This window comes from Ctenocephalides felis, unplaced genomic scaffold (assembly GCF_003426905.1).
Source record: "Ctenocephalides felis isolate EL2017-DRISC unplaced genomic scaffold, ASM342690v1 CF-g0.4_SCAFFOLD_00845, whole genome shotgun sequence".
Classification (NCBI taxonomy): Eukaryota; Metazoa; Arthropoda; class Insecta; order Siphonaptera; family Pulicidae; genus Ctenocephalides; species Ctenocephalides felis.
Genome location: NW_020536999.1, coordinates 56,241,284 through 56,269,174, shown reverse-complemented (window position 1 = coordinate 56,269,174; position 27,891 = coordinate 56,241,284). Strand labels below are relative to the sequence as shown.

At 29.4% G+C, this 27,891-nt stretch overlaps 1 protein-coding gene and 5 non-coding genes across 6 annotated transcripts; 5 read left to right on the top strand and 1 right to left on the bottom strand.

Annotated features, from left to right (window-relative positions):
• Positions 1 to 8: 8 nt before the first annotated feature.
• LOC113386270 (cilia- and flagella-associated protein 61-like) lies at positions 9 to 27,640 on the bottom strand. Its single transcript, XM_026624064.1, has 27 exons — positions 27,529 to 27,640; positions 27,308 to 27,455; positions 26,620 to 26,754; positions 26,331 to 26,491; positions 26,068 to 26,209; positions 25,273 to 25,408; positions 23,768 to 23,967; positions 23,089 to 23,197; positions 22,926 to 23,017; positions 22,507 to 22,652; positions 21,032 to 21,252; positions 20,884 to 20,954; positions 19,103 to 19,324; positions 16,859 to 17,063; positions 16,305 to 16,481; positions 15,902 to 16,088; positions 14,733 to 14,817; positions 13,463 to 13,646; positions 9,701 to 9,883; positions 5,658 to 5,859; positions 5,411 to 5,580; positions 1,043 to 1,249; positions 866 to 976; positions 554 to 748; positions 338 to 403; positions 127 to 277; positions 9 to 67 (listed from the first exon to the last, which is right to left on the bottom strand). Exons 1-27 carry the CDS (start codon positions 27,638 to 27,640, stop codon positions 9 to 11), a joined length of 4,077 nt encoding a protein of 1,358 aa, XP_026479849.1.
• Positions 2,453 to 2,576, top strand: LOC113364345. The gene has a single exon (XR_003366050.1). It is a non-coding gene; the product is annotated as a U5 spliceosomal RNA (small nuclear RNA).
• On the top strand, positions 11,119 to 11,242 carry LOC113364343. Its single transcript, XR_003366048.1, has one exon. It is a non-coding gene; the product is annotated as a U5 spliceosomal RNA (small nuclear RNA).
• On the top strand, positions 11,377 to 11,498 carry LOC113364363. Its single transcript, XR_003366067.1, has one exon. It is a non-coding gene; the product is annotated as a U5 spliceosomal RNA (small nuclear RNA).
• LOC113364361 lies at positions 11,636 to 11,757 on the top strand. Its single transcript, XR_003366065.1, has one exon. It is a non-coding gene; the product is annotated as a U5 spliceosomal RNA (small nuclear RNA).
• LOC113364349 lies at positions 11,895 to 12,018 on the top strand. Its single transcript, XR_003366054.1, has one exon. It is a non-coding gene; the product is annotated as a U5 spliceosomal RNA (small nuclear RNA).
• Positions 27,641 to 27,891: the final 251 nt, after the last annotated feature.

Sequence of the window (27,891 nt, the reverse complement as noted above, 5' to 3'; positions counted from 1 at the left end):
TCTGAGAATTATTTTGTACTTGTAGGTGGATGTTTTACTTTTTGCTCAGGACATGATTCAAAGTTACCTGAAAATTTATAATCATTATATAAATATATTATAAAATTCAAATATATTTTTTATTACCCAAAATTGTGCGAAGAGTATCAGGATGGGCATACATTGGCAATTCAGATCTATTTGTAAAAATAAAATCAAGCATTCCCTGTTCAACTTTTCGTTGATATTCAGAGCCAATATATTGTTTCAAAATTTGATATTGCTCTTGTTCTGATACCTAAGAAAAAATAATTGGAATATATTAACTTTATTTTATAATATATTTCTCATGTAATACCTTCTCATATTTATGTGTTTCAATGAAGTTAACAGTATCTTCTAGTATGGATTTTCCATGCTCCACCTATAATATATTTATATAATGATGAAAAGGAATGCAATATATAAAATATATTTTAAAAAGTGTGTTATAAATTAAAAAAATTTTAGTTTCATTAATGAAAAGAAATGCGATATATAATATATTTGAAAAGTAAGAAATGTAAAGAATTACAGTAAGCTTTTGAAGTATTTCCATATTTGCAGCATGTAAATTTTTGAATTGATCATGATACAATGCATAGGCCCAAGGTTCACGAAAGAATTCATAAAGATTTAATATCATAGCTCTATCAAATCTGAGTAACAGATTATTCAACAGACGTTCATGTTTGCCCCATATGCTGACTAAGTTGTCTACATCGATTTTCTAATAAAGAAAAAATAATTAGAAATTATAATAATATATAAATGCATTTATATAGATATATAGCATTAGATATATATAACTCAAACATTTCTTCTTTTAAGAAAATAATGTGTTTACATATTTTGTGAGGCAAGTCATATCTGCAACGATATTGTATTGATCCAAATGTAGACGAAAATATCCTTGGTCAGTATAATCAGATTGATCTCCTGTAACTAAACTCTGGCCCTAAAATATATTGCAAACTTTGATGCATGACCTTTTAAATTATATATGTGCAGTAACGTCTCTTACATATGTGTCCTGACTCATTTTCGCATCAAGTGGGACCACTTTTCCTGGTTTTGTCACTGAAAGATAATTCAGTGGTCCTGGAAGAATGCAGTATACTACTAAAGGTTCTTCGTAAATCGTCACAGTTAATTCCATCCCTGGAATCTTTGTTTCAGTGTTATTGAATGGAATACTTGGGTCGAGCATTCGGACCACACGTTGTGCCAGCTAAATAAACAAGGGTAAAGAATAATTTATAATAAAATGAATTATATCTATAATATAGTCACTCAATAGTGATTTTATGAAATTATTTGATTGAACTTGTAATAAGAAACTCAATTTGAAGTGCAAGTATTTGGCCAACTTAAATGCTTATGAAAAATTGTTCTTTAGGAACCCTGACAATTTAACACTAAACTAATAATTTAAATTATTTAAAATCGCATACATATTATTTATTAATATCATTATATATTTTCTTTAAATGTAAACAGTAATATTTCCTGTTTTGATTTTCGCGCTCGGATTATCAGGAATACCAACCGTATCACAAAAAGTATTGTTGTGATTTAATATTATCATAACTCATTTCGCCAGTGTCAAGCCGCCGCGTTACTTGTAGATTTTATATACTATAAATTAATAATTATGTGATGTCATAATATATTTAATAAACCGGGAAATTATATAGTGTGTAAAGTGTATGATCTAATAAATGGAAAGTGTTGTATTATAACAAAGTTTAAGAACTCAGTTGCTTTGTCAACAATTACAATGCAAAGTTAAGATCATATTTTTTGACAATTGTGAAATAAATAGAGAACGAACTAAGGTGTATACTGAACTAAATTACAATTTATAGTGAGTAGTTATATAATGACATTAGTGTTGTGTTGTGCAAATGTCATCAAGTTGATTTGGTGCTAAATTTTAATTGAGGCTATGAATTGGATTGAGTTGTCAATGTGCCGGGATTTGATCATTAATATTGTTAATCGTAAACAAACTAACCTACAAACTGAACTAAATTGCAAATTACAGTTAGTTATGTTATTTATATAGTTATTTTATAGTCGTGTTGTGTTTTGGACATGTCGTTCCATTGGATTGATGGATTGTTTGCAAATTATTTGAAGATTACTATCGGTGTGCCGGTAAGTGATATTTCATTATATGATGTTTTCAATATTATATATGTTATTGCTATTCGTCATATTATTTTTTGATATACATTTATACTTTATTATCTTCGGTATAAAATCTTCTTACATTAGCAAAAGATTTGTTCTTGCATTAGCTATGGTTTTGTTCTTAAGAGGTTTGGTTGATCGGGCGACTCATAGATGGCGCGAATGTGCTACATAACAAAAGCGCTTACGCTAAAGTTTAGCGCTGATGGGGATAAAATAAAACTGATTTGTCAGCTCGTCACTCTGGTTTCCCTTCAGAGCGAATAAATCTTTCGCCTTTTACTAAAGATTTCCGTGGAGGGGAGCACTCAAATGAGTATATAACACAATTTTTTGTGTGCCCGGCATTTATTTGCTGGGCCAATAATCAAACTAGACACTTACATATTATAGATATATGTATAACAATAGTAATAATACACATATTAATATAATATATCATTATTATGTTATGTAACATGATATTATATTACATAATACATTATGTATATAATATTAAATTATATATTACTAATAATAATTGTTTAATATGAACAAAACAGCACTCAGATTTGTGTAACACAACTTTATTTTATGATTACAGACGTTTCGAGACCATGGTGTGTCTCATCTTCAGTGTAATTTCAAAAACAGTTACTTATATACTACACATTCTTTAATAATTTATTTAAATTTCATTTAATTTTTGATATACAATAGTTTATATAAACATCATTAATAATTAATAAATTTTTTCATTTATCTTACTCTTTTCAATAAATTAATTTGTTTTTTCATTTTTATCGATTTTTTGTATGCGATAGCACTCCTTTTGTTTACATTCTGTCTCCATCTAGATAAGTACTTCAAATTTGTTTAGAATATTTCTGTAAGTGTTATATGTTTCTTTAGTACTGTGTCAAGCATTGCAAGGAATAGTTGGTGTTTTTTGTATATCAAAAATTAAATGAAATTTAAATAAATTATTAAAGAATGTGTAGTATATAAGTAACTGTTTTTGAAATTACACTGAAGATGAGACACACCATGGTCTCGAAACGTCTGTAATCATAAAATAAAGTTGTGTTAAACAAATCTGAGTGCTGTTTTGTTCATATTAAACAATTAATATTCGTTCCACTCATATCATAAAATTCTATATTACTAATAATGTTATATTATGTATTATAATACTACATCATAATTGAAAACCTGAAGAATATTTCTAATCGTCGAACAAAGAAATATAAATTCCATGATAACATATTATATATCATTATTATAATATTAATATTGTATTACATAATATATTATATATTACTCATATGTTCGACGTTCAAAAATATTCTTGAAGTGTTTATTTGCAGCCAAACAGTCGAAATTCAAAGCAATGAACAATTTAACAATTTATTATGTATGTTTTTACATTATATGTGTTAACAGATTCTGAAAAAATATTGTACAAATTTACAAAATTACTGGATGATATAACAAATTACAAATAACATTAATAAATACCAGAAAAAAACACAATATTTAATGAAAAGTACCAAAACTTTGAATAAAATAAAATAATGAACTAAAATTTAAATAATAAAATACCGTGATCATGTAACTAACTACATAATTTTATTTTTACCTTTTAGTTTATTATATTGTTCTATTTAAGGTTTTATGCTTTTCATTAAAAATTATGTTTGAATTTGTATTTTTCTGGTTTGATATGTAAAGATATTATTTAAATTTTGGTATATCTTCTAGTACCTAATTAGTAACTTTGTGAAATATTATTTAGAATTCGTTAACTTACATTGTTGAAATCATATATAATCAGTAGGTAAAATATTTATTGATTTTATTTCGACTTTTATTCGGATGTAAAAATAAATATTTCAAGAATATAATGTTATAATCGTTCATCAATATATTTTAGTGAACAGCGTTCCTAGCTGTTTGTTTATCTTGCAATTCAGCTCAATTTTAACCGTATTTTAGAAAATTTGTGGGACCCTTTGCTTCAACTTTTTTTTGACTCAAATTATTCGTGACAGAAACTGAAATAAGTAATTTTTTGTATTCTTCTCCTTTCTGAGAATAAAATTTGATGAAATTTTTTTGACTATTTCAAGATCTCTAATTGTTTGTCTTGTGAAGATAAATAGAATTCCTTTTTTTGCACTCCGAAAACTCGCAATTTTGTTTCAAGTAATTCTAAATCGAATGGGACCGAATTCGGCAAAAGTATATGTGTGTATGTGAGCCCGATTGTTGACCTTTTGTCGTTTTTTTCAAAAAAGGCTGGGCCGATTTCAAACATTTAAAAGCCATTCGATGAATCTCGATGAGGACTAGCGTTTTTCATTGTAATCGTTTTTATAAATCCAAAAACTGCTCGAAAGATATTGATTGGGAATCGCGTTTATTAGTTCTCTGTAAAGATCGACCGGCAATGTAATTAGTTTCATAATTAAATGTACAAATTTTGTATAACAATAAACTTAATAATGTGAAATATCATACTAAAATATTATAGGTCTACGATAAGTAGTTGAATTATAAAAATTCATCGCTGATAGCTTGAGCGATTCTAATAATAAGAATCTATGCCGAAGCATAAGTAGTAGGTAGCTATTGATTACAGTTGGCGTTCACACTTCGGACTTCATACTTAAACAAGTTCATTTAATTTATACAATTACAGATATTATAAGTATGTTTATAAGAATTGAAAATCATATTGATTACTTTTTAGTAAAAACGAAAATGTTATTTTCGAAATAAACAGTTAAATATTTTATGTAAATAGCTGAAGCTCAATTTTGCCCTAAAGCAAAAAGCTACAGTAATAGTACCCCTTTTAACGCCCTATCGTTTAGCGCTGTTTCGGTTTAGCGCTCTTTTATTTCAACACAGGTTTTGAAGGGATAAATGAGGAAGATGTCAAAGAAATAATTCAAGAAGCAGCGCAATATTGCAATAAATAATAATGTGGTATTAATTTGGGCTTTAAGAAATAAATGTTGGGTTATATTTTTAGTATCATACTTTTTAAATTTAATACCGAACGAATTTCCTAGCCCCAATATTTCCATGTAAAGTTAGCCTCGTTTAGCGCCGTTTTGCATTGCGCCCTACTTTGATGGAACGTATCCCCCGCGTTAAACGGGGTATTCCTGTACTTACAAATAGTTATTAATATAAAAAATGTTGTTATTACTTTTCCGCCAATCTCCATGGAGTTATAATGCTCGTGATTGTGCGAATCTGCATAATATTTCCTTGCATACTTTGTCATTCTCCCAGCCGCCCAGATATTCGGATCATTCGTCTTGCAATCATTATCTATCACCAAACGACCATCGTACACCAGACCAGCTCGGTTTATAGCTACAACACATTTTAATTTGTCAAAAAATATATTAAGTAATTATATAAAATAAATTACCTAATATTGTATTATTTACCTGTAAAAGTTTTCGTGCTGACCAGTCGCGTGCCGTAGTAAAACATTGCAGCGCAAGGTATATCAGCCATTTTAAATCGCGACTCGAACTTCGCTGAAATAATCATGTTAGTTTCTCTATCCAGCACCCAGGACATGTAATAATGATTAGGGAAAAACTGGATGCCTGTGTACTCTATTGATTTTTGCACCAATTCGTCTACCTAAAAGTAATGTTCATTTAGTTTGCGGAACAATTTTATAATTTGTTCTCTTGGTAACGCTGTAACGGATTTAGAGAATTAATTGTAATCACTATAGATATAAATTAATGAAGGGCGGTGTTAATGTTATTTTTAAGGAAATTTCTCGAAGGGCAAAAAATAGAAATTTTTAACTTCCCGTAGGGCAAGTTATAGTATTCGCAAAAAAATCGAAAATGAAAATTTTTATATATCTTTACGTTTCAAAACCTTCTGAACATTTTGGCATATCTTAGAAAAAATAGGTGTGTGCATGTATGTGTGTGTGCGGATACAAATTTTCGTCAACGATTTCGGGAACACGGATAAAGCGATTTGAATAATTCGAAAAAAGCATTCGATTCGCATTGCTAAGGAGACGTGCTGATTAATTTTTGGCGAAGGCAGGTCTAGCCGTTCCGAAGATATGGGGTAAAAAGTGCCAAAAACGGTAAATCAGTTTTTGAGAGAACGGAGCGTCCAACTTGATTAATTCAAAAAAAAATTACTTGTATTCAAATAACTGATCAAATTTTCATAAAAGCAGGTCTAGCGGTTTCAGAGATCTAGTAAAAAAAGTAAAAAAAAGCCATTTGGCGGTCAAAAATGATCATTAGACATATGCACATCAAATTATCAGATATTTTATTGAGATTTTAATAATAAGTATAAATTTTGTTTACATTCCTATGAGTTCCGTACCAATGTTTATCCGTTAGACGGTGACACGGCGCTTACGCGCTTCGATATTTCGTCTCTATGTAGTTAAAGCAGTACGATTTAAAAAATGTTCAGAATTTCCAAAATATTTCAAAATAAATTTTTCTTTAAAAAGTCTTTTTTTTTTCAAAAAAAAGTAAATTTTTGTCAAAAATTTATAGTTGCTCAAAAATTTAATTTTTTCAGAGTAAATTTTTTTCAAAAATGTTAATCTTTTAAAAAAAAATAATTTTTGGTACGGGAAGTTCCAGCAATTTTCCTTAAGGCACGATGCCACGCGCCACACTAGTTTTTTTTTATATATTTTTACATTTCAAAGGTTTCTGAACAATTTGGAATACCTTAGATAAAATTCATGTTTATGTATGGATGTATGTGCGGATATAAATTTTTGTCGACAATTTCGGCTGTGTCTTTGAAACAGCTGTATATGCCTTGGCGAAAAACTAATCAACACGTCTCCCCATTAATAGGAATCGAATGTCTTTTTAATTATTATTAACAATCTATTTAGATATAGATTGCAACGCAGAGCGCAGTTCAATATTTTCAAAAAACTTCAAAATATATATAAATCATTTTTTTTAAAATGTCATTTTTTTCAAAAATCTCAAAATTCTCAATAATCTATTTCTTTCGAAGTTTTCAAAAAAAGTATTTTAAAAATTTAAATTTTCGATAAAGCAATTTGCCTTAAGACACGATGCCATGCACCACTAGTTGCTCTCAAAATTAAGAACTGCTTCCAACTAAAAATTGTCCACAACGTTTTCTGGAAACGTGTAGATATTTTCATAATGTATGGAAGTAAAATTGATATTAAATGGAAAGTATTAATTTGTTATGCTAATCATCCCTTTAATTAAGACTTCTCGAATCTACCATTTTTATGTCGATTTTTCAGTCATTTTTTGTTCAAAATTTTAATCTTTTTAATACTTTTGAATAGTTGTCTTTACATTTTTCATTCTCGAAATCTAGTTTCGATGATTTAAATTATTCAAAATACAAAAATTACAACTACAAGATTGCAACTACATTATTATATTATAATAAATATATTTTAGAAAAATATTTAGGGTAGGGCGGAGCACAAAGGTCCAACTTTCAGTAATTTTACGGTCTAAAGTTTTAAACTCTAAAACTAGACTTCTCTACAAATGAGAAAACAAACAACTATCAAACTATGTTCAGTAAAACTCCCAGTTCACTTCTACTCATAATTATAGAAACAGGTATGCTATTTTACTATTTTTCTAAAATTTGTCACCTGTTCCTTTTTGTCAAATAGCCATTTATCGGGTAAGAAGAGACAGCCCGGGAGCAAAGCGATCCAAAATATTTTTTATAATTTTGAAGGAATTTCACAAAATGATAACTACATTATTTAACCGATGTGAAATACAAATTTTATGGTAACATTTTTACAAAGACTACATTGTATACAACCTTGATCTGGTATTTCGTCAGAAATATTCATCAGCAGAGGCCAAATAGCTATTGATTTAATTTATCTTATGTAAAATAGCATTTTTAACTTAATTTACTTTTCTTCATCATTTTTTATTTTTTATACTTTTGTCAATGTAAAGGTTTTAATTAGTACTTTTTTGCCCCACCTTTTCTTTTCTTGAGGTTATCTAAAAGACTTTTGAATTTGACTTAAAAATTATAATACTTCTTACTAAACAATTAAAGAGCGTATACCTGAAAATTATATTCAGGTATCATAAACTGAATACAAGAGCTGACTAAACTACCAACGAAAAAACACTTTTGGTACGAATATTGATAAATATTTGTTTATTTTCTGATAGCGTCCTTGTAGGAATTAAGGTGACGACTGGTTACACTTCTTTTGCCTTCTACTTTAAAATAGTATATATTACTATAAAATTCTATACTTTACTTGTTTCTGATATAATCATAGTGGACTTTTAAAACCCACTCCACCTTAAATATTTTTTATAATATATAGATAGCAATATGTTTCCAAGTGAAAATAGCCCTTGCCCGGCATTGCACCAATAAAAATGTCAGCCCTATTAGATTAATTCTAATAACAAAAAAATCATCAAATATGGATGGATTAATCATTGGGTTACCATCTAAAAAATCCAAAGTAAGGCGAAGTTTCAGCCCAACAGCTCATAGGACGTAAGGTTCTGATTGCTGTTCAAAAATAATAATAATAATAAAAAAAAATAATAAGTAGTCCCTTAAGATTCTCAAAATCAAAATTGTGAGCTGGGTTTCGAGAACCGTGAGATACTAATCTATGAAAAAAATTTAAACAGACCTAGTATAAAGGAATCGTTACTTATAATTAGCACATACACAAATACAGTAAATTTAAGTAGACCTTCAGGTACTAATATTTTGCTTGATTCTAACTTAGATCTCATGAATACGGTGTTATAGGTAACATATTTGATTGTACCAATAACTAAAATGTAGTTGTGGTCCACAAGTTGTGGACAGTTTTAATCTGTGTAGGAACTTTTTGACCTAGTATAAAGGAATCGTTACTTATAATAGCACATACACAATACAGTAAATTTAAGTAGACTTCAGGTACTAATATTTTGCTTGATTCTAACTTAGATCTCATGAATACGGTGTTATAGGTAACATATTTGATTGTACCAATAACTAAAATGTAGTTGTGGTCCACAAGTTGTGGACAGTTTTAATCTGTGTAGGAACTTTTTGCCCTATTTTGCATAACTAGGGGTGAACTGAGATTTTTACTGAACATAGTTCGATAGTTGTTTGTTTGATATATTGTTTTTTTTTAATTTTATTTTCATTAGCAATCGGAATACATTTAGTTCATTTAGTTTAGAGACAGTATAATTACTGAAAGACACATTGGATCGTGAGGTGCCTCGCCCTCTCCTACCTGCTATGTTTCTGAATTGATAAGTAATTTTGCTTAATTTTCAACATAGTTGGAGAACTAGTAAAAGTTTATATTCACAGAACTCTTTACATCGATGTGACAAAAAATCATATTAAAAAAACTCTATATTAAAAAAATGTGTTACACCCGATTTCATGATGAGAAAATATTTTATTAACCACTTCTTCTCCTTTGACTTACTTCATTATCATTAAATATTGAAACCATACATTCGCTATCACGTTTTGGAAAGCATTCTACAAAATATAAATTTTCTGGATTTATTCCAAATTCTAGAAGTGCGTTCAAGCAGCAGTAGGCTTCTAAAGAGTCGCCGTAGACTATTACATTTTGACATTGTATGTCATCATCTTCAAACATTTCCTGAAACAGTCATAGTGAATTAGTCCTAAAAATAGTAAAAGATGCATTTTTAGTAGTAAAAAATGCAGTAAATGCTGAAAGGTGTAATTCAATTTAATTCAATGTAAAAATGTATCCTTGACCAAATTAAAAAGCTCACTGGAAACTTCTTCCCAAAATTTAAGGGTCACTCAAATAACAACATCCAGGCTCTTGCCCAATAAGAAATGTTTGGTATGGCAAGCACGCTATGCCAAACTATTGCCCGATCGACCCATATCGGAAAAATTTATTTTGAATATAATCAACCAAGTATTGTCTATGACAATGTATTGTCCTGCATTTTTTCCTTTCTTATACGTTGTAGATTATTTTATTATGCCTTATTTTAAAAAAAACACTGTGATGTAGTTTTTATTTCTGGAAAACTGCCAACAATTTTTCTTTTTTGTTACATATAGATCTCACTATTTTAATTATATTCACTCGCTGAAATTAGAAACATTTTGAAATGTAAAATACCCTTATGGTAGAAAAACATGTACATAATTATATATATTGTATCATATTCCAGATAATGCAATAAAAATTTCAAAACTAAGAAAAAAATTAAATAAATTGTAAAAATGAGTTTATTTTTAAATAACCAATTCCAATGCTGTATTAATTATTTTAAGTATTATTCACACACACTTTTTCCAATTTTCGTGTTGAGCGATTTTATACATGAGCTTTTCAAATAAAACAGTTATATCTGTCGAAAATTTCTGCAATATTTAAGTTTTTCTTCTCCAGGAAGTTAATTAAAAATATGTCTTACTAGCTTCAAGCGGCATTTTGTCCTAAGATAAGTTGCATAAACACTCCAATATTTGTAAATAATCAGCGTTATCGATAAGTATTTAGATTTAGCAACTTTTAAAATTGTGACAACAAAAGTTTGTAATTTTATCATGGTCTATTATTCCAAACATCAATGAATTTTAATTATTGAACCACATTTCGTAGGTCTATAATATTTTAAGATTTTTTAAATGGCCATGAACTTTATCAACACACTAATTATAAGTTTTATCAAAATCTTCAAGAAATTTCATCAAGTTCGTTAAGAAACTGTCCTGTGGTTATTTAATAAAAACTATCTGAGACAATTATTACTAAAGATGTTCATAGAAGGCGCACATGTGCTTCTAACTAATAGCGTCCGGTGGCATACTTCTCTTAAGGGGATAAAATAAATCCAAGCTGTCGGCTCGTCACTCTGGTTTCCCTTCAAAGCGAATAAATCTTTCGCCTTTTACTAAAGATTTCCGTGGAGGGAAGCACTCAAATGAGTATATGACTCAATTTTTTGTGAGCCCGGCATTTATTTGCTGGGCCTATAATATTGTAAATTTCTAACTCAAGTTTGAAGTTATGACATGGAGCACTAGATGGCCCTAACGTACTTCTTTTGCACACTGCCTATGAAATACAGACCCTAAATTGTTAGGCAACATCTGTCTACCTGTTCGTCACTCTGGTTTCCCTTCAGAGCGAATAAATCTTTCGCCTTTTACTAAAGATTTCCGTGGAGGGGAGCACTCAAATGAGTATATGAATCATTTTTTTGTGAGCCCGGCATTTATTTGCTGGTCCTATAATATTGTAAATTTCTAACTCAAGTTAGAAGTTATGACATGGAGCACTAGATGGCCCTAACGTACTTCTTCTGCACACTGCCTATGAAATACAGACCCTAAATTGTTAGGCAACATCTGGTCTACCTGTTCGTCACTCTGGTTTCCCTTCAGAGCGAATAAATCTTTCGCCTTTTACTAAAGATTTCCGTGGAGGGGAGCACTCAAATGAGTATATGAATCATTTTTTTGTGAGCCCGGCATTTATTTGCTGGTCCTATAATATTGTAAATTTCTAACTCAAGTTAGAAGTTATGACATGGAGCACTAGATGGCCCTAACGTACTTCTTCTGCACACTGCCTATGAAATACAGACCCTAAATTGTTAGGCAACATCTGGTCTACCTGCTCTTCACTCTGGTTTCCCTTCAGAGCGAATAAATCTTTCGCCTTTTACTAAAGATTTCCGTGGAGGGGAGCACTCAAATGAGTATGTAACTCAATTTTTTGTGAGCCCAGCGATTTACTTCGCTGGGCCGATAATAATGATAATAAACCTTCTTTGTAAAATCTATTAAGTATTCTGTGTGTTATGTTCACGACCCCGTTGAAAAATACAAAGTAAAGGCCCATTAGCTCAGTTGGTTAGAGCGTCGTGCTAATAACGCGTAGGTTTTTTTAAAATACAAAGTAATTAAAAGATCTTTATTTTATCCGAACAGGCGATTATTTGTTATAATATATTTTTACTTGCAGATTATTTGAATTTGATTAATAATAATAAATACTTTTCTTAAGAATAATAACATTCAAAGTTTTACGGAAACCGTACAGATAAATGTACATGTAAGAGAAATGTCCGGCTTTAGCAATACGTAAATTTTGTTAATTTCAAAATTACATTATTATAAAATTCAGTCTCTATCTCTGGTTGATTCTAAGTTAACTGAATTCATGCTATACTAATAGTTAGTTTTTTTTTTTTTTTAGTTTTTATTTCTGTTTTATTACAATATATTACAATATAATATACAATAACCATGATTTATGAGTTTACTACTAAAAGTATTTTACTCTTATTTATCCACTATCCACTATCCACTTTAAATTATACATTTTGTTTTAAAAATAAAATAATGGTTTGTGATCTAAAAAAAAGAAAGTTCAAACATTCTTCAAAAAAAAAAATCACAATCTTTAAATATATATTTAATTTACATTCTTTAAATTATTAGATACTCTTATTTGTGTTGTCCAGAATGTAGTTTGGCATTGGATATTTGCCGTACCATATGATATCAGGCGTGTACTGTCCGAGGGTATACTAATAGTTAGGGTCTATGCCTAGAGTTATGCTGCCTAACCAGTTATATTTTTTTTAGATAAAATAAAACCAACCCAATAGTGAATTTTAGAGAAGTAATTGAAAAAACTTCGAAAATCACGTTAGTTATAATATAGTCAAGTCAATGAGAATTACTGCTGGTTAAGAATAAACATGAAAATTTGAGTGTTAATAAGAATAAACATGTGTTTATTGTCATCATGTTGACACGTGCAGAATAAGATAATCTTTAGTTTCAATGTTCAGATAGATGAATTTTTTTTTTCCTTTTTAGTTCAGATATTTAAATACCTAGTCATTTCAATCTTTAATTTCAATGTTTAGATATATAAAAACCTTGTCAACATTCTTATATATACCATCATACATAGACATAATATTTTCCCATTGGGTAACACTAAACATGAATGGCGTTGGAGTTCTCAACAGCCCCCAAATTACGACAGCACCCAACTTACGACAGCCCTTAAATAGACACAGTAACGAGTCATTTGCCTCAAGGTCTATTGTTATTATTACATAAATATTAAAGTACGCACTTTATGTAACCAACACTCCTCAAGACTGAGTTCGATTACTATTTTAATACAACAAATTAAATTTTTTTAACTAAATATCTGTATCCTCAAACATACCTCTAGAGTTCGTAAAGCAATTGCTGCATCAGTTTCGGTATTTATATAAAATACATTTCTCGGTTGCAACTCCATGGGGGCATTTTTCAATGCTGGAGTTCTTGGATATTGAGCTCCACAAAACAAAAATAGCATGTCATAGTTTACAGCAGTTCCGTCGTCCAAAATTATTCGTTTATTATATCTGGAAAAGACATATACATACCAGATATATTATTTATAATTTTATTTTCTACAGCAATCAGAATGAACAACATTCTAAGAGCTATTTACTTTAATTCACTCACTTACATACATAAACACACATGAAATTATTGTGGTATTTTTGTTCAGCTTTTGTTCAGGTATCCAAAAATGTTGTAAAGTTAAATGCTTTAAATATTATCTTTTGGGATCTTCTTCATCAACCTTCTAAAAACTGGTGTTTTAAGAAGTTAAGCGACTATAGAATTAGGAGGATGATCAAGTTTTAGGAAATAGTTTAGGAAATGCAAGGTCTTATTAAGGGTTACATAGGTTTCACGGTTTCAAAAAATATATATTTTTATCTTATTAAATTCCATTACATCTCTACAATGTTGTCCTAAATTTTCAAGTTGATTCGACTAATAGTTTCGGAGATACAGCCATGAAAAGGTGGACTCTCGCGTTTTTCTCAAAACTATGTTTTCAAAAGCGGTTGTCAAGATTTCTCACAAACTACTCAACCGATCTTAATGAAATTTTACACAGGGTTTTTGAAATATCATTTACAAAGTCTTGAACAAAGGATTTTTTTGTTTTTAATTATAACTATTTTAAAACAAAAAAAGTCGAGAAAATTTTCATTGAAATTTGCATTTTTTTATAAAAACGTCTGCCCAGAATCCAATTTTCATTTTTTTCTTTTTCCTTCCTTTAATACCTAGTTTATTGTCTTTACTAAAACACGTAATTTTTATTTTTATTTCGGATGATCCTGAAAGAAGTTCTGCTGGCAACGCGGAAGCATCTTTTTTCCGAGAGACTGCCGGAAATGGCGTCGTAATGACCGCCATTTTGATATATTTTTTTGAAAATTTTACAAAATGTTGATTAAATATGTATCTTTTAAATAAAAAAAAAATCATTAAAATATTTCATTTTTTATATGTAAAAAAAATTATTGAAAAAAGGTCGTTTTTTGCCCGAGGAAACTCATGTAACTCCTTAATGACGATCCAAGGATCAACGATGATCTGTCTTAAAAGCACACTGGGCTTAATTTAAAGTTGATTACATTTTATTATACCTGTCTATGGCGTTCATTGCGGCCATGATTACATTCGTGTAAGTTCGGAGAGATATACTTCTGGAATAATTCAAGTCATAACGTCCTGAAAATAAATTAGGAGATACTTTTTTAACAGTATTTATTACCAGAAAATTTACAGATTATTAAATATTTATCGATAACATTAGAAAAAGTTTTAAATATTTAATAAAAAAATTAAAATTTTAAAATTTATGTAAAGTTTACTACTTTTCTACATAAGACTATAATGAAACATTTTTGAAAATTCTAAAAATTTTCTCTTAATTAACTTTCCGTAGGGTGAATTATAGTACATAATCGCAAAAAAATTGAAAATGAGAATGCTTATATATCTCTGCGTTTCAAAGGTTTCTGGACATTTTAGCATATCTTAGAAAAAATGCGCGTGTGTTTATGCATGTGCAGATACAATTTTTCGTCGACGAATTCGAGAACTCGGATCAATCGATTTGAATGAATCAAAAAGCATTCGATTCCTATTGATAAGGACACGTGCTGATTAGTTCGAAAGATACGGGGCAAAAAGTGACAAAAATGGTAATTCAATTTTTGAGAGAACGGAGCGTCCGATTTGAATGATTTAAAAAACATTTTAGTTTTTTAGACGTAATGAACATCTAGTGAAATTTTTGAAAAGGCAGGTCTAGCGCTTTTGGAGATCCAATATAAAGTAAAAAAAATGTAATTTGGCGGACAAAAATGATATTTTATATATATTTTATTAATAAGTACAAATTATGTTAATATTTCTATGTGTTCTGTACTAATGTTGATCCATTAGACTGCGACAAGGCGCTCACGCGCTTTGATATTTCGTTTCTAAGCAGTAAACATACCGCGATTGCTTTGAAAAAAAGTTGAATTTTTTTCAAAATTTTCGAAATTTAAAAAAAAATTTTTTTTTTCAAGTCAATTTTGGAAAAAAAAAAATTATCAGAAATCTAATTTTTTCATAGCTTTCAAAATATTTTAAAGTTTTTTTTAAAAAATTTTAGTTTTTGGTATGGAAAGTTTCAGCAATTTGCTTTAAGGCACGATGCCACGCACCACTATATAGCGCGATTGTGCATGAGTGTAAAATTAAAGTAAGAATCATTTGCTTATGTAAAGTATAAATGTTACTTCTAATTTTCATTTTATCTTACCTGTAAATGGAAACATGTGGTCACGAGCAGCATATTCGTTTTTAGAATGTGGGAATCCATGTGGCGACACCACAGTCACATTATCAAATTGGATCCGTTGGGAAGACGGCGAAAAAAATAGTCCTTCTAAAAATGCCATTGCTGTATCTCCAGCACCGACTATCACTATTTGAGTATTTATCAACAACTAAAAAATCAATCATTATTGATAAAATAGAATGCATAAAAGCTGCAATCGTGTAAATACTCCTGCATATTATTTCTGGTGAATTGTATATGAAAATAATAAAAAAATGAAGAAAATTCAAGAGAACGCGGAATCTAAATTTGGATCTTTTGATTTATTATCTAGATAAAATTATAACAGTATATTTTATGTTTATTACGGGTTTTATTTAATTACCTTAGTAGAAGCCACGGTTTTATTATCCGCATAATATAAGGCAAATGGTTTTTCAATTCTCGTGATAGCATCTGAAGGCATTAATTTACCCAAAGCCACTTTATCGTAATGGATTTTCTTTCTGGGTTTAATTGGAATCATATTGGAAATGCAGGTGATTAGACTGCACTCTGGTTCCTAAATTGGTAGATTTATGAACACGATAATGGGCGAGGAAAAACTTTAAAAAAACAAAAACGTTCAGCCAATGAATTTACTTACTGAAGTTAGTATTTTTACATATACAATTGTTAATTTCATTTTTCATATTAGCTGCTTCGTAGATTTTGTGAATTTGTTAACATATTCAGTTTATTATAATCATATAAATCATAATATAATTTAAACCATTTGATTCATTTATCTATTTCATGTGCTTTATAATGATATGTACATTACACCAATATCTCCTTCACGAATTTCCAAATAAAATTAACTGGCTTTAATTGTTTTTTTAAGCCTAGTTTGTTTATTAAAATTTAAAAAATTAGATTGTTATAATTTTTATTACTTACCTCGACTTCAGGAGGATACAAACAATAATAAAGCAACGAAACGTCGCTCAATCTTATAATTTCCTTCAGGAAAAATTTCGAATGCGGTTGAAATATTGCTCCTAGTACCATATGTCTGAGAATAGCTTGATCTTTGTGATAGGCATAACTTATATGATGATCCAAATTGTAGTGAGCCTTTAAATATTCTGCATCATTTTCAGGCCTAGAAATATATAATGAAAATGATAATATAATGAAGCTGAACTATTGAAGACACTTAGTACATTTTTTCACTGTTGTTATATTATGGTTGCAAACGAATTTAATCAATTTGAACCAATTATAGTTGCAATGGAATTTTTCAGCAACTCTGAACAAGAATTGTTAGTTTTTTCGATAATCTGATTTATACTAAGCGATAGGGGCTGGCCACCCCGATGCTCTTTTTAACATTATTTTATTTTTTTCGATCAATTCTTATTCTTTAATTTCTTTATAACGCGTATATAAGAAACATAAATAACCCTAAATTTTCAACTTACTACCACAAACCAATATTCTGTAACAATTATTAGAGAAATTGTATCTTTTTTCATAAACCATACGTTTAATCGCCATGAAATTTTGGGAAAATGTTAGCTAATTCTCTGAACAGGTTTGTGGACATTTTGATTGAAGGTAAGTGGTAAGGGTCGGCCGCCACAAAAACTTTTTTTTTTTGGTCAATTTTAATTTTTTTAATTTTTTGTATAATGCGTACGTAAAAACATATATTATCCTGAATTTTTAACCTCCTTACCGCTATTTTGTAAGAATTATTATAGTAATTACATCTTTTTTAATTAATTGGTTATTAGTAGACTGGTAGAAAGGTAAACAGGTGAACAGGTAAATAGTTGAACATGTAGATAGATACATAAGTAGAGAGATGAACAGGTAGACAGGTAAATTGCTAGATAGGTATACTGGTAGACAGGTAAATTGAAGGATATATAAAATGATAGACTGAACAACTGGTAGATATACGATTATGTATACAGAAAAACATGTTGACAGGTTAATTGGTAGGCATGTACAACTAAGGTGACCATAATTTTTTAATCCAAAACCGGGACAACTTTTAGTAAGAACTTTATTATTCGATTGTATGTAATACTTTTTATCTATATTATATTATATCATATATTTTTCGGTCCATATGTTCTTTTTTTACTTTTGAGTCTTGTATAAAATTATATTCAATATTTTTCATAATTAATTTGAAAAAAAAAATAGTTTGGTCGTTTGTTTTCATAATTTTTGTAAGTTTACCTATTAATTTTCGAAAAACCGGGACAATCCGGGACAAATATTGTTTTTAGAAAGATCCGGGACACAAGGTGGATTTCCGGGAGTGTCCCGGCCAAATCGGGACGTATGGTTACTTTAGTACAACGGGATGATAGGTAAAATAGTTGGTTTATATACAGGTTGACAGGTAAATTGATAGACAGGTAAATAGTTCAATAGGTGAATTGTTGGACAGCTGAATTGGTAGACTGGTAAACAGGTTGACAAGTATGTTGGTGGACAGGTATATTGATGTATAGGTATACTGGTGGACAGGTAAATTGGTCGACCGGTAAATTGGTTGACTGACAAACACGACTTGTTATAAAAGTTTATTCCGAAGTTATTATATCTTGAGATCAGACAAATAAAGACAGATAGATGCTGTAACTATTTCCCTACCAAATCAAATAAAATAAATTCATAACTATTGTTTATTATTTCACAATTAATTATTTTTTTATAAAAAGTGCGGTGTTACAACTCATCTAGTGTTTGATGCTAGTTGCAACATGGAGACAAGTAGTAGCGAAAAAAACGGAAATAATACTTTGATAATTCATTCTTTGCTTACTTTTCAGAAAATTAACTTATTTCTAAAGTATGTAATTTTTCTCATAAATCAACGCAAGCTATAATTAGTACAATTGAAATGAATAGTGTCTCCTGTAACACAATTAATATGTGTCCTCATCTGAATGAATCTCATCCAATCTTCTTCTCTTAAATCTGCATACGCTTCACTACATAGCAGATAATATCATTATTGATGTTGCTTGTTACAAATAGCCCCAAGGATTTAATTCAACATTTTAAATTCAATTCAATTTTTCATTTCAGTTCAATTTTTCAACATTTTATGTGGTTTTAAAATAATTCGAATGAAATGTGTTATCTAAATGAATGATAATAAAATATGAAAGGTATATTTACGTTATTATAGCGACACCGACTAAAGTCCCATTACTGTGGGCGACGAAAGCCCTCAAGGGGCACTGGAATGGTTGCACTTCTTCGAGGTCATCGCAACCCTTTTCCGAGAACGATACCGCCGCCTCGAATTCATCGAGTATGTCCTCTCTTCTCCGGACTGATGATAGTAAGCTTATAAGTCCATTCATGTCACTCATTTCGGCCTCACGCACAATTAATGGACTTAAAAAAAAATACATTTCATTATTTGTACAGATTAATATTGATCAAGCAAGTTCTTGAAATAATAATAAATGAATAATTAATAGGGTAGGGCGGGGCACAAAGGTTAAATTTGATTTTGAGCAATTATATTGTGAAAACCAAACGAATTACAGCACAACAATTACATTTCAAATAAATAACTATTTGACTAATTTTATAACAATATTGACAAAAATAATATATGGTGCGCCATATAATTATGTACAATCTAATAAAATAAAATTGTAAAGTTAATTTATAAAATGTTCATGACTAATGTACGTGTATACAAAGTCGAAACATAAACAATATAAACAAACTATTTGACTCTGTTCAGTAAAACTCCCAGCTAAGTCATTATTTTAGATTTTTTTCTATTTTTCAAAAAATTTCCATCTGTTCCTTTTTATCACAAAACGGTGGTAATCCAATGTCTTATTTTAAATTTTAAAGGAATTTTACGAAATAGTGGTAGCAATATTCAACCAATGGAAAATATAAATTTGATGGATGCATTTTTTATAGAGATAACACTGTATATAACCTTGAACTAGTATTTTGTCAGAAATATGCATCAGCAGAGTTGGAATAACCATTCTTTTAAAATATCCTTTGTGAAATTGCTTTTTTATTTGGTATTATAAATTTTTTATTTGCTATTTTTCATCTTTTACACTTTTGCCAGGGTAAAGTTTTAGTTGGTCCATTTTACCCCACCCAAGTGTACGCTTTAATAGAGATTATATAAGATAAACTGTTGAATATAACTTAAAATTAACTACACATCTTATAAAACAATTAAATAACGTATACTTGAAAATTATATTGAGGCCTCAAACTAAACAACAGTCCTCACATCCAAAAAAACTAACAATAAAAAAAATACTTGTTATGAATTTTTATTTATTTCATTATTTCTATTAAATTATTCCTATAAAATTATTTCTTTTATTATTCCTATTTATTATTCCTTGTAAAATAGCTTTTTTACCTCAAATTACTTTTTAATTTGCAATTGTTCGTTTTTTCCACCTTTGTCGGGATAAAGTTTCAGTTAATCTTTTTTACCCCATCCAGGTGCAAGCTTTAATAAAGGTTATATAAAAAAACTGTTGAATCTAACTTACAATTAACTATACATCTTATAAAACAATTGAATAACGTATACACTTAAAAAATATATTAGGGTCTCGCAAACTAAACAACAGTGCTCACAACCAAAAAAACTAACAATGAAAAAAATACTTGTTATGAATTTTTAAACATTCCAGTTTATCTCCCAATAACAAGATTCGTAAGAATCAACCAAAGAAGGGTTGTTACATCTTTTTCCCTCTACTTTCAAATATCGCTGTTAAATTTTTTTTAAATCAATTCTATTTGTTTTTAAGATATTGGTGATAAAACTTTTGACGCGCGGACTTTTAAACCCCGCTCTACCCCATGTATTCAAATTTAGTGGAAAATAATAGGCTATAGCTCAATAATGATATAAATCGTCTTTTAATGTTTTCTGTTACTATCACATTTCAACTCACCAAAGAATAGTATTCTTATGTGTAATATATAGTTCGTGATCAAAAGTTTTCACAGTTCGTGGAGTAGCTTTCTGAAAAAGTAAACAATGTTTTAGTAATTTCGTTGAAGTAAATATTGTATATAATATGATTTATAGTTATGGATTACCGTAAAATGATCTAGAAATGGAAACGGAGGATATTCCGAAGGCACTGTTAGTATCCCAAATTCAAGTTCGGGAAATACTTCAAAAGCTGCTAATAGAAAATCAAATCCCAATCGTGGATCCATGTCGTCTCGCAAAGCAAATAATTCTATGACAAATGCGTTCGGTTTTCCAGCAAAACGGGGCAATCGGGTAGAAGATGGTCGTCGGGTGTAAAGTACAGCTGTAGAACGAGGAAATTTTAAAATAATATAATTAATAAATCTATAAATATAATGAAACTTAAGAATATTTTCGGCAATAACCAAGAAAATCCAGATTACGCATTGTTTTTATTAGGCAGGGAAGCTAAGGCTTCTTTTAACCGCTTTATTTTTAATTCTTGTATCTTGAAATCCACTGATTATATTTTTATGAAAATGGATAGATTTTGTAACTATTCCTCTACTGAATGAAGTAAAAATAGTTTTATAACTATTGTTCATTTTTTTCACAATTAATTATTTTCTAAAAATGTGCGGTGTTAGAACTATTGGCTAGCGGTACCTATTGTTCGAGCAACTCGGAGTTTTTGATTATGATTAATAACTCAATTTTGATTATGAATCATAACTTGGTGAGTATTGTAACATATTACAACTAGCTCCTTGATATTGTTACAACTAATTCCAGGTGCGTTTTTTACATGAATTAAAGTAACAATTTATACAATTTACCAATCACAAAAATTGTTACACATTATCAAAAATCTTTATATTTAAAGTAAATTAAGATATATAATGTTCAAGACTAATAATGTCAAAAATGATGGACATGCACAGTTCTATATATAGCTTAGATCTGCTGGTTAGTTGTAGACGGCCCATACGGACCACTGTCCTATTGGTATTATCAGAAAAATTATATATCTGAAGACGATCTTTTTGGACCATTGTCCTATTTTGTATCATTAGAAAATTTATATATCTGGAGACGATTCATCTGGATTATGGTCTTGTTTGTGTCATCAGAACAGTAATATATCTGGAGACGATTCATCTGGTTCATTGTCCCATTTGTGCCATCAGAAAAGTTATATATCAGAAGACGGTCTATCTGGACCATTGTCCTATTTGTACCATCAAAAATGTTATATATCTGAAGACGATCCATCTGGACCATTGTTCCATTTGTGCCATCAGAAAAGTTATATATTTGTAGACGGTCCATCTGGACCACTGTTCTATTTGTATTATTAGAAAAATTATATATCTGGAGACGATTCACCTGGCTCATTGTACTATTTGTGCCATCAGAAAAGTTACATATTTCTGGAGACGATTCATCCGGACCATTGCCCTATTTGTACCATTAGAAAAATTATATATCTGGAGACGATCTACCTGGACTATCATCCTATTTATACCATTAGAACTTTTAGTCTAATGCTTTATTACAGATTGCCGAATAAAATTATAAGTTAAAAGTAAAAATATACCATCACTATCGACGTCCATTCCAGAGAAGAATTTACGTAAAGATGGGGCTACTGATGTTGGTGTTCTGGGCACACGCGAAAGCATATTAATACTATAACCATGGTAGTCCTCGGGGGTCATAAATGATAAGCTATCAAAACTTGGACTGAAAACAAGACATAGACTCTGTCACTACTTAAAATAGAATAATAAATAAATTTACACAGAATGAAATCAAAAGTAACTTTAACAAATAATATGGTTTGCCGGGAACAAGAATGAACAATTTTGGTAAATAATTTGTCTTCAACATGTTGAAACGTGAACAAATGTAAACAAAAATTTGTAACAAAATTGACTTTATTAAATAGTACTTTTACAACGGTGATACTAATTAATTATATAAAATATTAATTATATCAATCTGTTACATAATTACCCGCTAGTAGTTTGCTCTTCGCCAAATTCTGCCACAAACTCATCGCATACCATTTCTTCTCCAAGGCAATGTTTTCTATATCGATTCCTAATCTATTTTCACATCAATGAACTAAAATTAGTTAATAATCTTTTTACACTATTTTGTGAATTATTTCACTTACCGGTTTAGATTCATTTTTGCCACTGGTTATGGATTTATTTGACTGTGTATTGCTGGATTTTCTTGAAGGTGGTGCACTATCCATAGAAGTCGTCATCAAAGTAGCGCTACTACAAAATTAGTATGAGGAAAAAGTAAATATATAATTTCTCCAGTGCATAGACTACATATTCAATATTTCAACATTAATTTTTTCATATTTTACCATATATTTTATATTTTCATATATATTTTTGGTGAATTTGTTTTAATAGACCGAATTGGACCAGTCACAACATTCAAAAACTAGTCTGATCAACATGTAAAAATAATAAATATTATCTATGAATGTAAAAACTTTATATGTCATATGTTTACCATCTATATGAGATGAATGGAGTGTGGGAGCGTTCATTAATCACGTGGGGCTTTTAGTGGGAAGGGGGGGGGGGTGGTTTGATAAAAAATCACGAAACTTCACGTAAAAGAGGGAGGAGGGGTCTAGTAAGATATCATGTGTATTTATTTTTTGACTGATTTAAAAAAAATTTTAAACATTTTCCAAAAATCCCTAAAAAATCGATTACATGATTAATGGACGCCTCTTGTCTATCTTTTATATCGCTTTCTATATTAAAACTGATGTCCTAATTGAATTACAATCTGAGACAACTGATTTCTTATAATTTTATGTAACTTACTTATCTTCTGAAGGTGTTTTAGTCATATTACTTCCATGTAGTTCTTCATCTCCTGACACATAATCATTGGTATCATTTTCATCTGAGCTTCTTGGCAATTTACGGAGACCATTGAATGGAACCAACTCGAAACTTTCATTTAAATTATCGTAATCTAATTCTGGGTTGAGACAGATTACTCCTACGGCACGATCATTTTTCTGGGTTAAAAATATTAAAAATTGAAATAAAATGTTTATACTTATTTATATATTTCGTAACGAAATTTTTGTTATGGGGCATCTCCTTTTAGAATAGGAGTCAGCAACGTTTTCAAAATAAAAACTTTAGGCAAGCTGAGTTTTTGGTATGTGGTCCATGGTATATTAAATATAAAAAATTATAATGGTCCGTACTCTCGGTTAGAGAAATGATTTCAAAATTTTGAAAGTATTTTCGTCAGTCCAATTTTCATTTTTATTTTTTTGCTTTAAATAGGTTCACCAGACCGACATTTTTTGTTGCCATAAATTTTGGGCGCTGATAAATATTTGCCAGACGCCAATTTATATATTCATTTTTTTAAAAATTTAAATCATTTTAGTCTGTCTGTAATTTTAATTTTATGTTCACTAATGTGGGAAAAAACATAAAATTAATTTGCCAGAGGTTTCTGTAGGCAATAGCTTGTTGTTCTAAATTTTTTGATTGTGAATGAATTTATATTTCATAAGTTAAGTTTGTCTTTTTAGTTATTTGCTATTTTTTATTTATAATCATGCGTAATAAACGTGTAGGCGTCAATATTGGCAATCAAGATTGATCCAAGAAAGATTCCAAAGAGATATTCTGGGATTTTTTTCTAGAATTTTTGTATTATTTTTATGTTGGTTTTATGCACCTATCCTAGGTTTTTTATCAACTCAATTGTATAATACCAAAAGCCAAAGTAGTCCATTATACAAAAGTATCTTATTATTGAGATTCTATGCTTGGATTTAGTTGCTAGTTTTTTTGTTGAAGCTATTTTTTATCAAGGGATATGGCAAGATAATTTTCACAATCTTCTTGTGGTAATCGGTATATAAAGCTAAGGTGACCATACGTCATGGTTTGGCGCGGATTTGAATCTTGTGTCCCGGGTTTTTCAAAAAGCAATATTTTTCCGGTTTCATATTGTACCGGTTTTTCGAAAATTTATTAATATTATTAATAACCCTCCATCTCTCACGTGATATTTTGTGATTTTTGTTAAACCTTCCTCCCTCTAAAAACCTCACGTGATTTATGGTCGCCCCAAATGGCATTTTAAAGACCATTCCCCCGTCCTGGATTTTCATAACTAAAAATTGCCATCCCCGTTTTGACTTGAAAAAATGGCCATCTCAATAAAGAGCAAATTACAAAATTAATGTAAAGGCACAGTTTAAATTCGAAAGCCTCTATTCCAATATTGGCCAATATATCAATACAACTATTTGCATTTTACATTTATTTTTTTAAAATTTTATGTGATCATATTTTACCTCTGCTACGATTAGTCTCCTGGATATCTGATCAGCTGCCGCAACCAACTCAGCTATGTAATAATCTCCATAAGTTTCTCGAAGAAGTGGACATTGTGCATCTAATATCGGTACTATATCATCATTATCTTCTTCCCTTGATAAAAGAATCATTTGAAAATGTATATTACAATTTTCATAAATTTGAGCGAAAAGAAATGATTTACTTGTACGTCGAATGTTATTACAAACAAAATATTAACTTTGCAAAAGAACGTCTTTCAAGACATCCGCATACTTTGCTTTGAAAGGGTGGACTATTAAAATCGTCATTGTTTTAATTTCTTATAACCAATCTGAATCTTTGGTTCAATGAGGTAATAATTTTCTGTGGGGTACATGGCGTTTAGAAATTCCTCCATTTCCTCCATTCCTTCTTATATAAATATATTGTTTGTGAATTTATTAGATCTTGCAGCCACGTTCTTTTCTTTTCAGTCTTGTGATGGGAATTTGCAATTGCCAAATTTAAGGTAATTTTGTTTATAGTTGTTTCAACATTTTCAATTTCAACTCACTGATAATTATAGTTGTGATCGCCGACCTATGAGTGCTTCTGTTGATGTCTATAATTTTATCGAGAGTTACCATGCCTAAATTTGTGCAAATAATGTAAAAATAAATAAACGCATACAATGCAAGAAAAAAATAAAACCAAGAGGCTTTTGTTATACAGGGAAAAGTGGATTAACCGACATCCACCAAAAAAGTATAGAATTTGTAAAAATGTCTTCAATCAGTTAAATTAGTTCTTACATTCCTCTCCTGATTTTCAATCTGGGCACATGTGATTCTCTCAAACAAATATAAATTGTTTGCACTTTGTCGAAATCAGTATATCCTTCAGGCAGCAATCGGGTGAAGTATTCGTCCAGGAGTGTGTCACCAGGGAAAAAACCTGATCGACAATAGTTAATTTAATCTATTAATACACAGGTTATATTACTAGTAATTGTATTTTCTATTTCATATTTATTTTAATTTTTTCCTGTATATTCAAAATTTAGTTTTTGTCTTACTTGAACAGTTTCCTGGTGGTGATACAATGATTATGTGATTGGTAGTTAAGTTATGAAGAAATATGGATTCGATCAAAAACTTCATAAAATCATTATTGTATCTTGAATCCCATACTAAATAGTTAATAAATAAGGTATTCCACACAGTAACTTCATGCAACCTTAAAATTATTAAATTAGGAAAACTTAAGCAAAAAGTTATGGCAAAATTATCTAGAAATAAATCAGTAGATATTTATTTATTTCTAATATGCTTTTGAACAAAATTTTAATTATTTTATATATTTACTGATATTTTGATTTCATCCAATCTTCCCACCAACATTTGGATAAAGCAGGAATATTTGGAAAATCGTACAATGCTAAACTTGCAATAATTTCTTGTTCTTCGTTGAATAAGCTTATGCAACTATAGGCCTTTTCTCTGCGAAACAAACTTGTATTAAAATATTAAAATATTTTAAAGACATATATTTAACTATTTAGAAAGAACGACAATTGGGTTCAGAATTGCATTCAGAACATAAGTATAAGTTAGTAAGGACATATATTGAGATGTCTTCTAATAGTGTACAGAAATAATAAAACTAAAAGTATAGTTTACATCAGCTTATAAAACACATTACTATTGAATTTGCTGTTGAATTAATTAAAAAAAAAATATATTGACTGCATTCAAAGAATAATACAATTACTAAATAAAATGTTCTACAAAAATATTCGAACTTGGAATTTATTGTATTTTATTCAAAATTACTGTGTTGAAAATAAAGACAAATATATACAATAAATTTTCATATGCTGCTGATTTATTTTGGAATTTATCAAAATTAGAACCTAGCATCAAGAATTTTATTGGCGTTAGATCAATATGAATGATCTTTTCCAATATGAATGATCTTTTCCTATTTATTCGCAAACTTCGTTTATTATCTTAAATATTTAAATACTATTTTGAAATGAAAAAGAAATCTAACATATGAATATGTACATCTTCAGCACCAAACATTGCAAATGTACCAGGAACTTCCAAAGCCTTGATCCTTGGAGCATCCTGGTGTTCAGATTGTCTCCATTTAGATACTGGTGGCAATTCCAGTACGCCAAGATCCAAATGCATAGGAGCTTTAAAAAACAATTACATTCAATAATCTAATTTTTTTTGCACATTTTTAAATTAGGTATTTTAATTTTCAACCTGCTGCACTTTTCACTCGGCAAGCTTCTTTTATAATTAATTCAGATTTTCTTACTGGCAATGGTGAATTTCGAATGCACAGCCCAAAGTTATCAAAAGTGCAGCGCATCATTTTGAAAGATATTAAATTTCTAAGATATTAAATTGGAGTTTTATTATAATTGTTTGAATAATAGTACTATTCAAAACTCAGTTGTCATAAAAAATAATTTATAAAAATAAGTATTTATATTAAAATAATAATTGACATTATTTTCATTTGTTTATGTATTCATTTAATAACTTGGCGCAGGTTTTTTCACCGTCAGTAATATACAGGAAAATTGAATAATTATTTAGATTTATCTAGAAATGATGCATTAT

What these genes read in the sequence shown, in the direction of transcription:
- LOC113386270 (XM_026624064.1), bottom strand. Translation starts at nt 27,640, where the DNA reads ATGATGCGCTGCACTTTTGATAACTTTGGGCTGTGCATTCGAAATTCA. An exon ending in CCACATGTTTCCATTTACAG is followed by an intron (nt 14,818 to 15,901) that starts GTAAGATAAAAT and finishes ATTTATTTTCAG; the next exon opens with GACGTTATGACTTGAATTAT. An exon ending in AAACACATAAATATGAGAAG is followed by an intron (nt 278 to 337) that starts GTATTACATGAG and finishes ATTTTTTCTTAG; the next exon opens with GTATCAGAACAAGAGCAATA.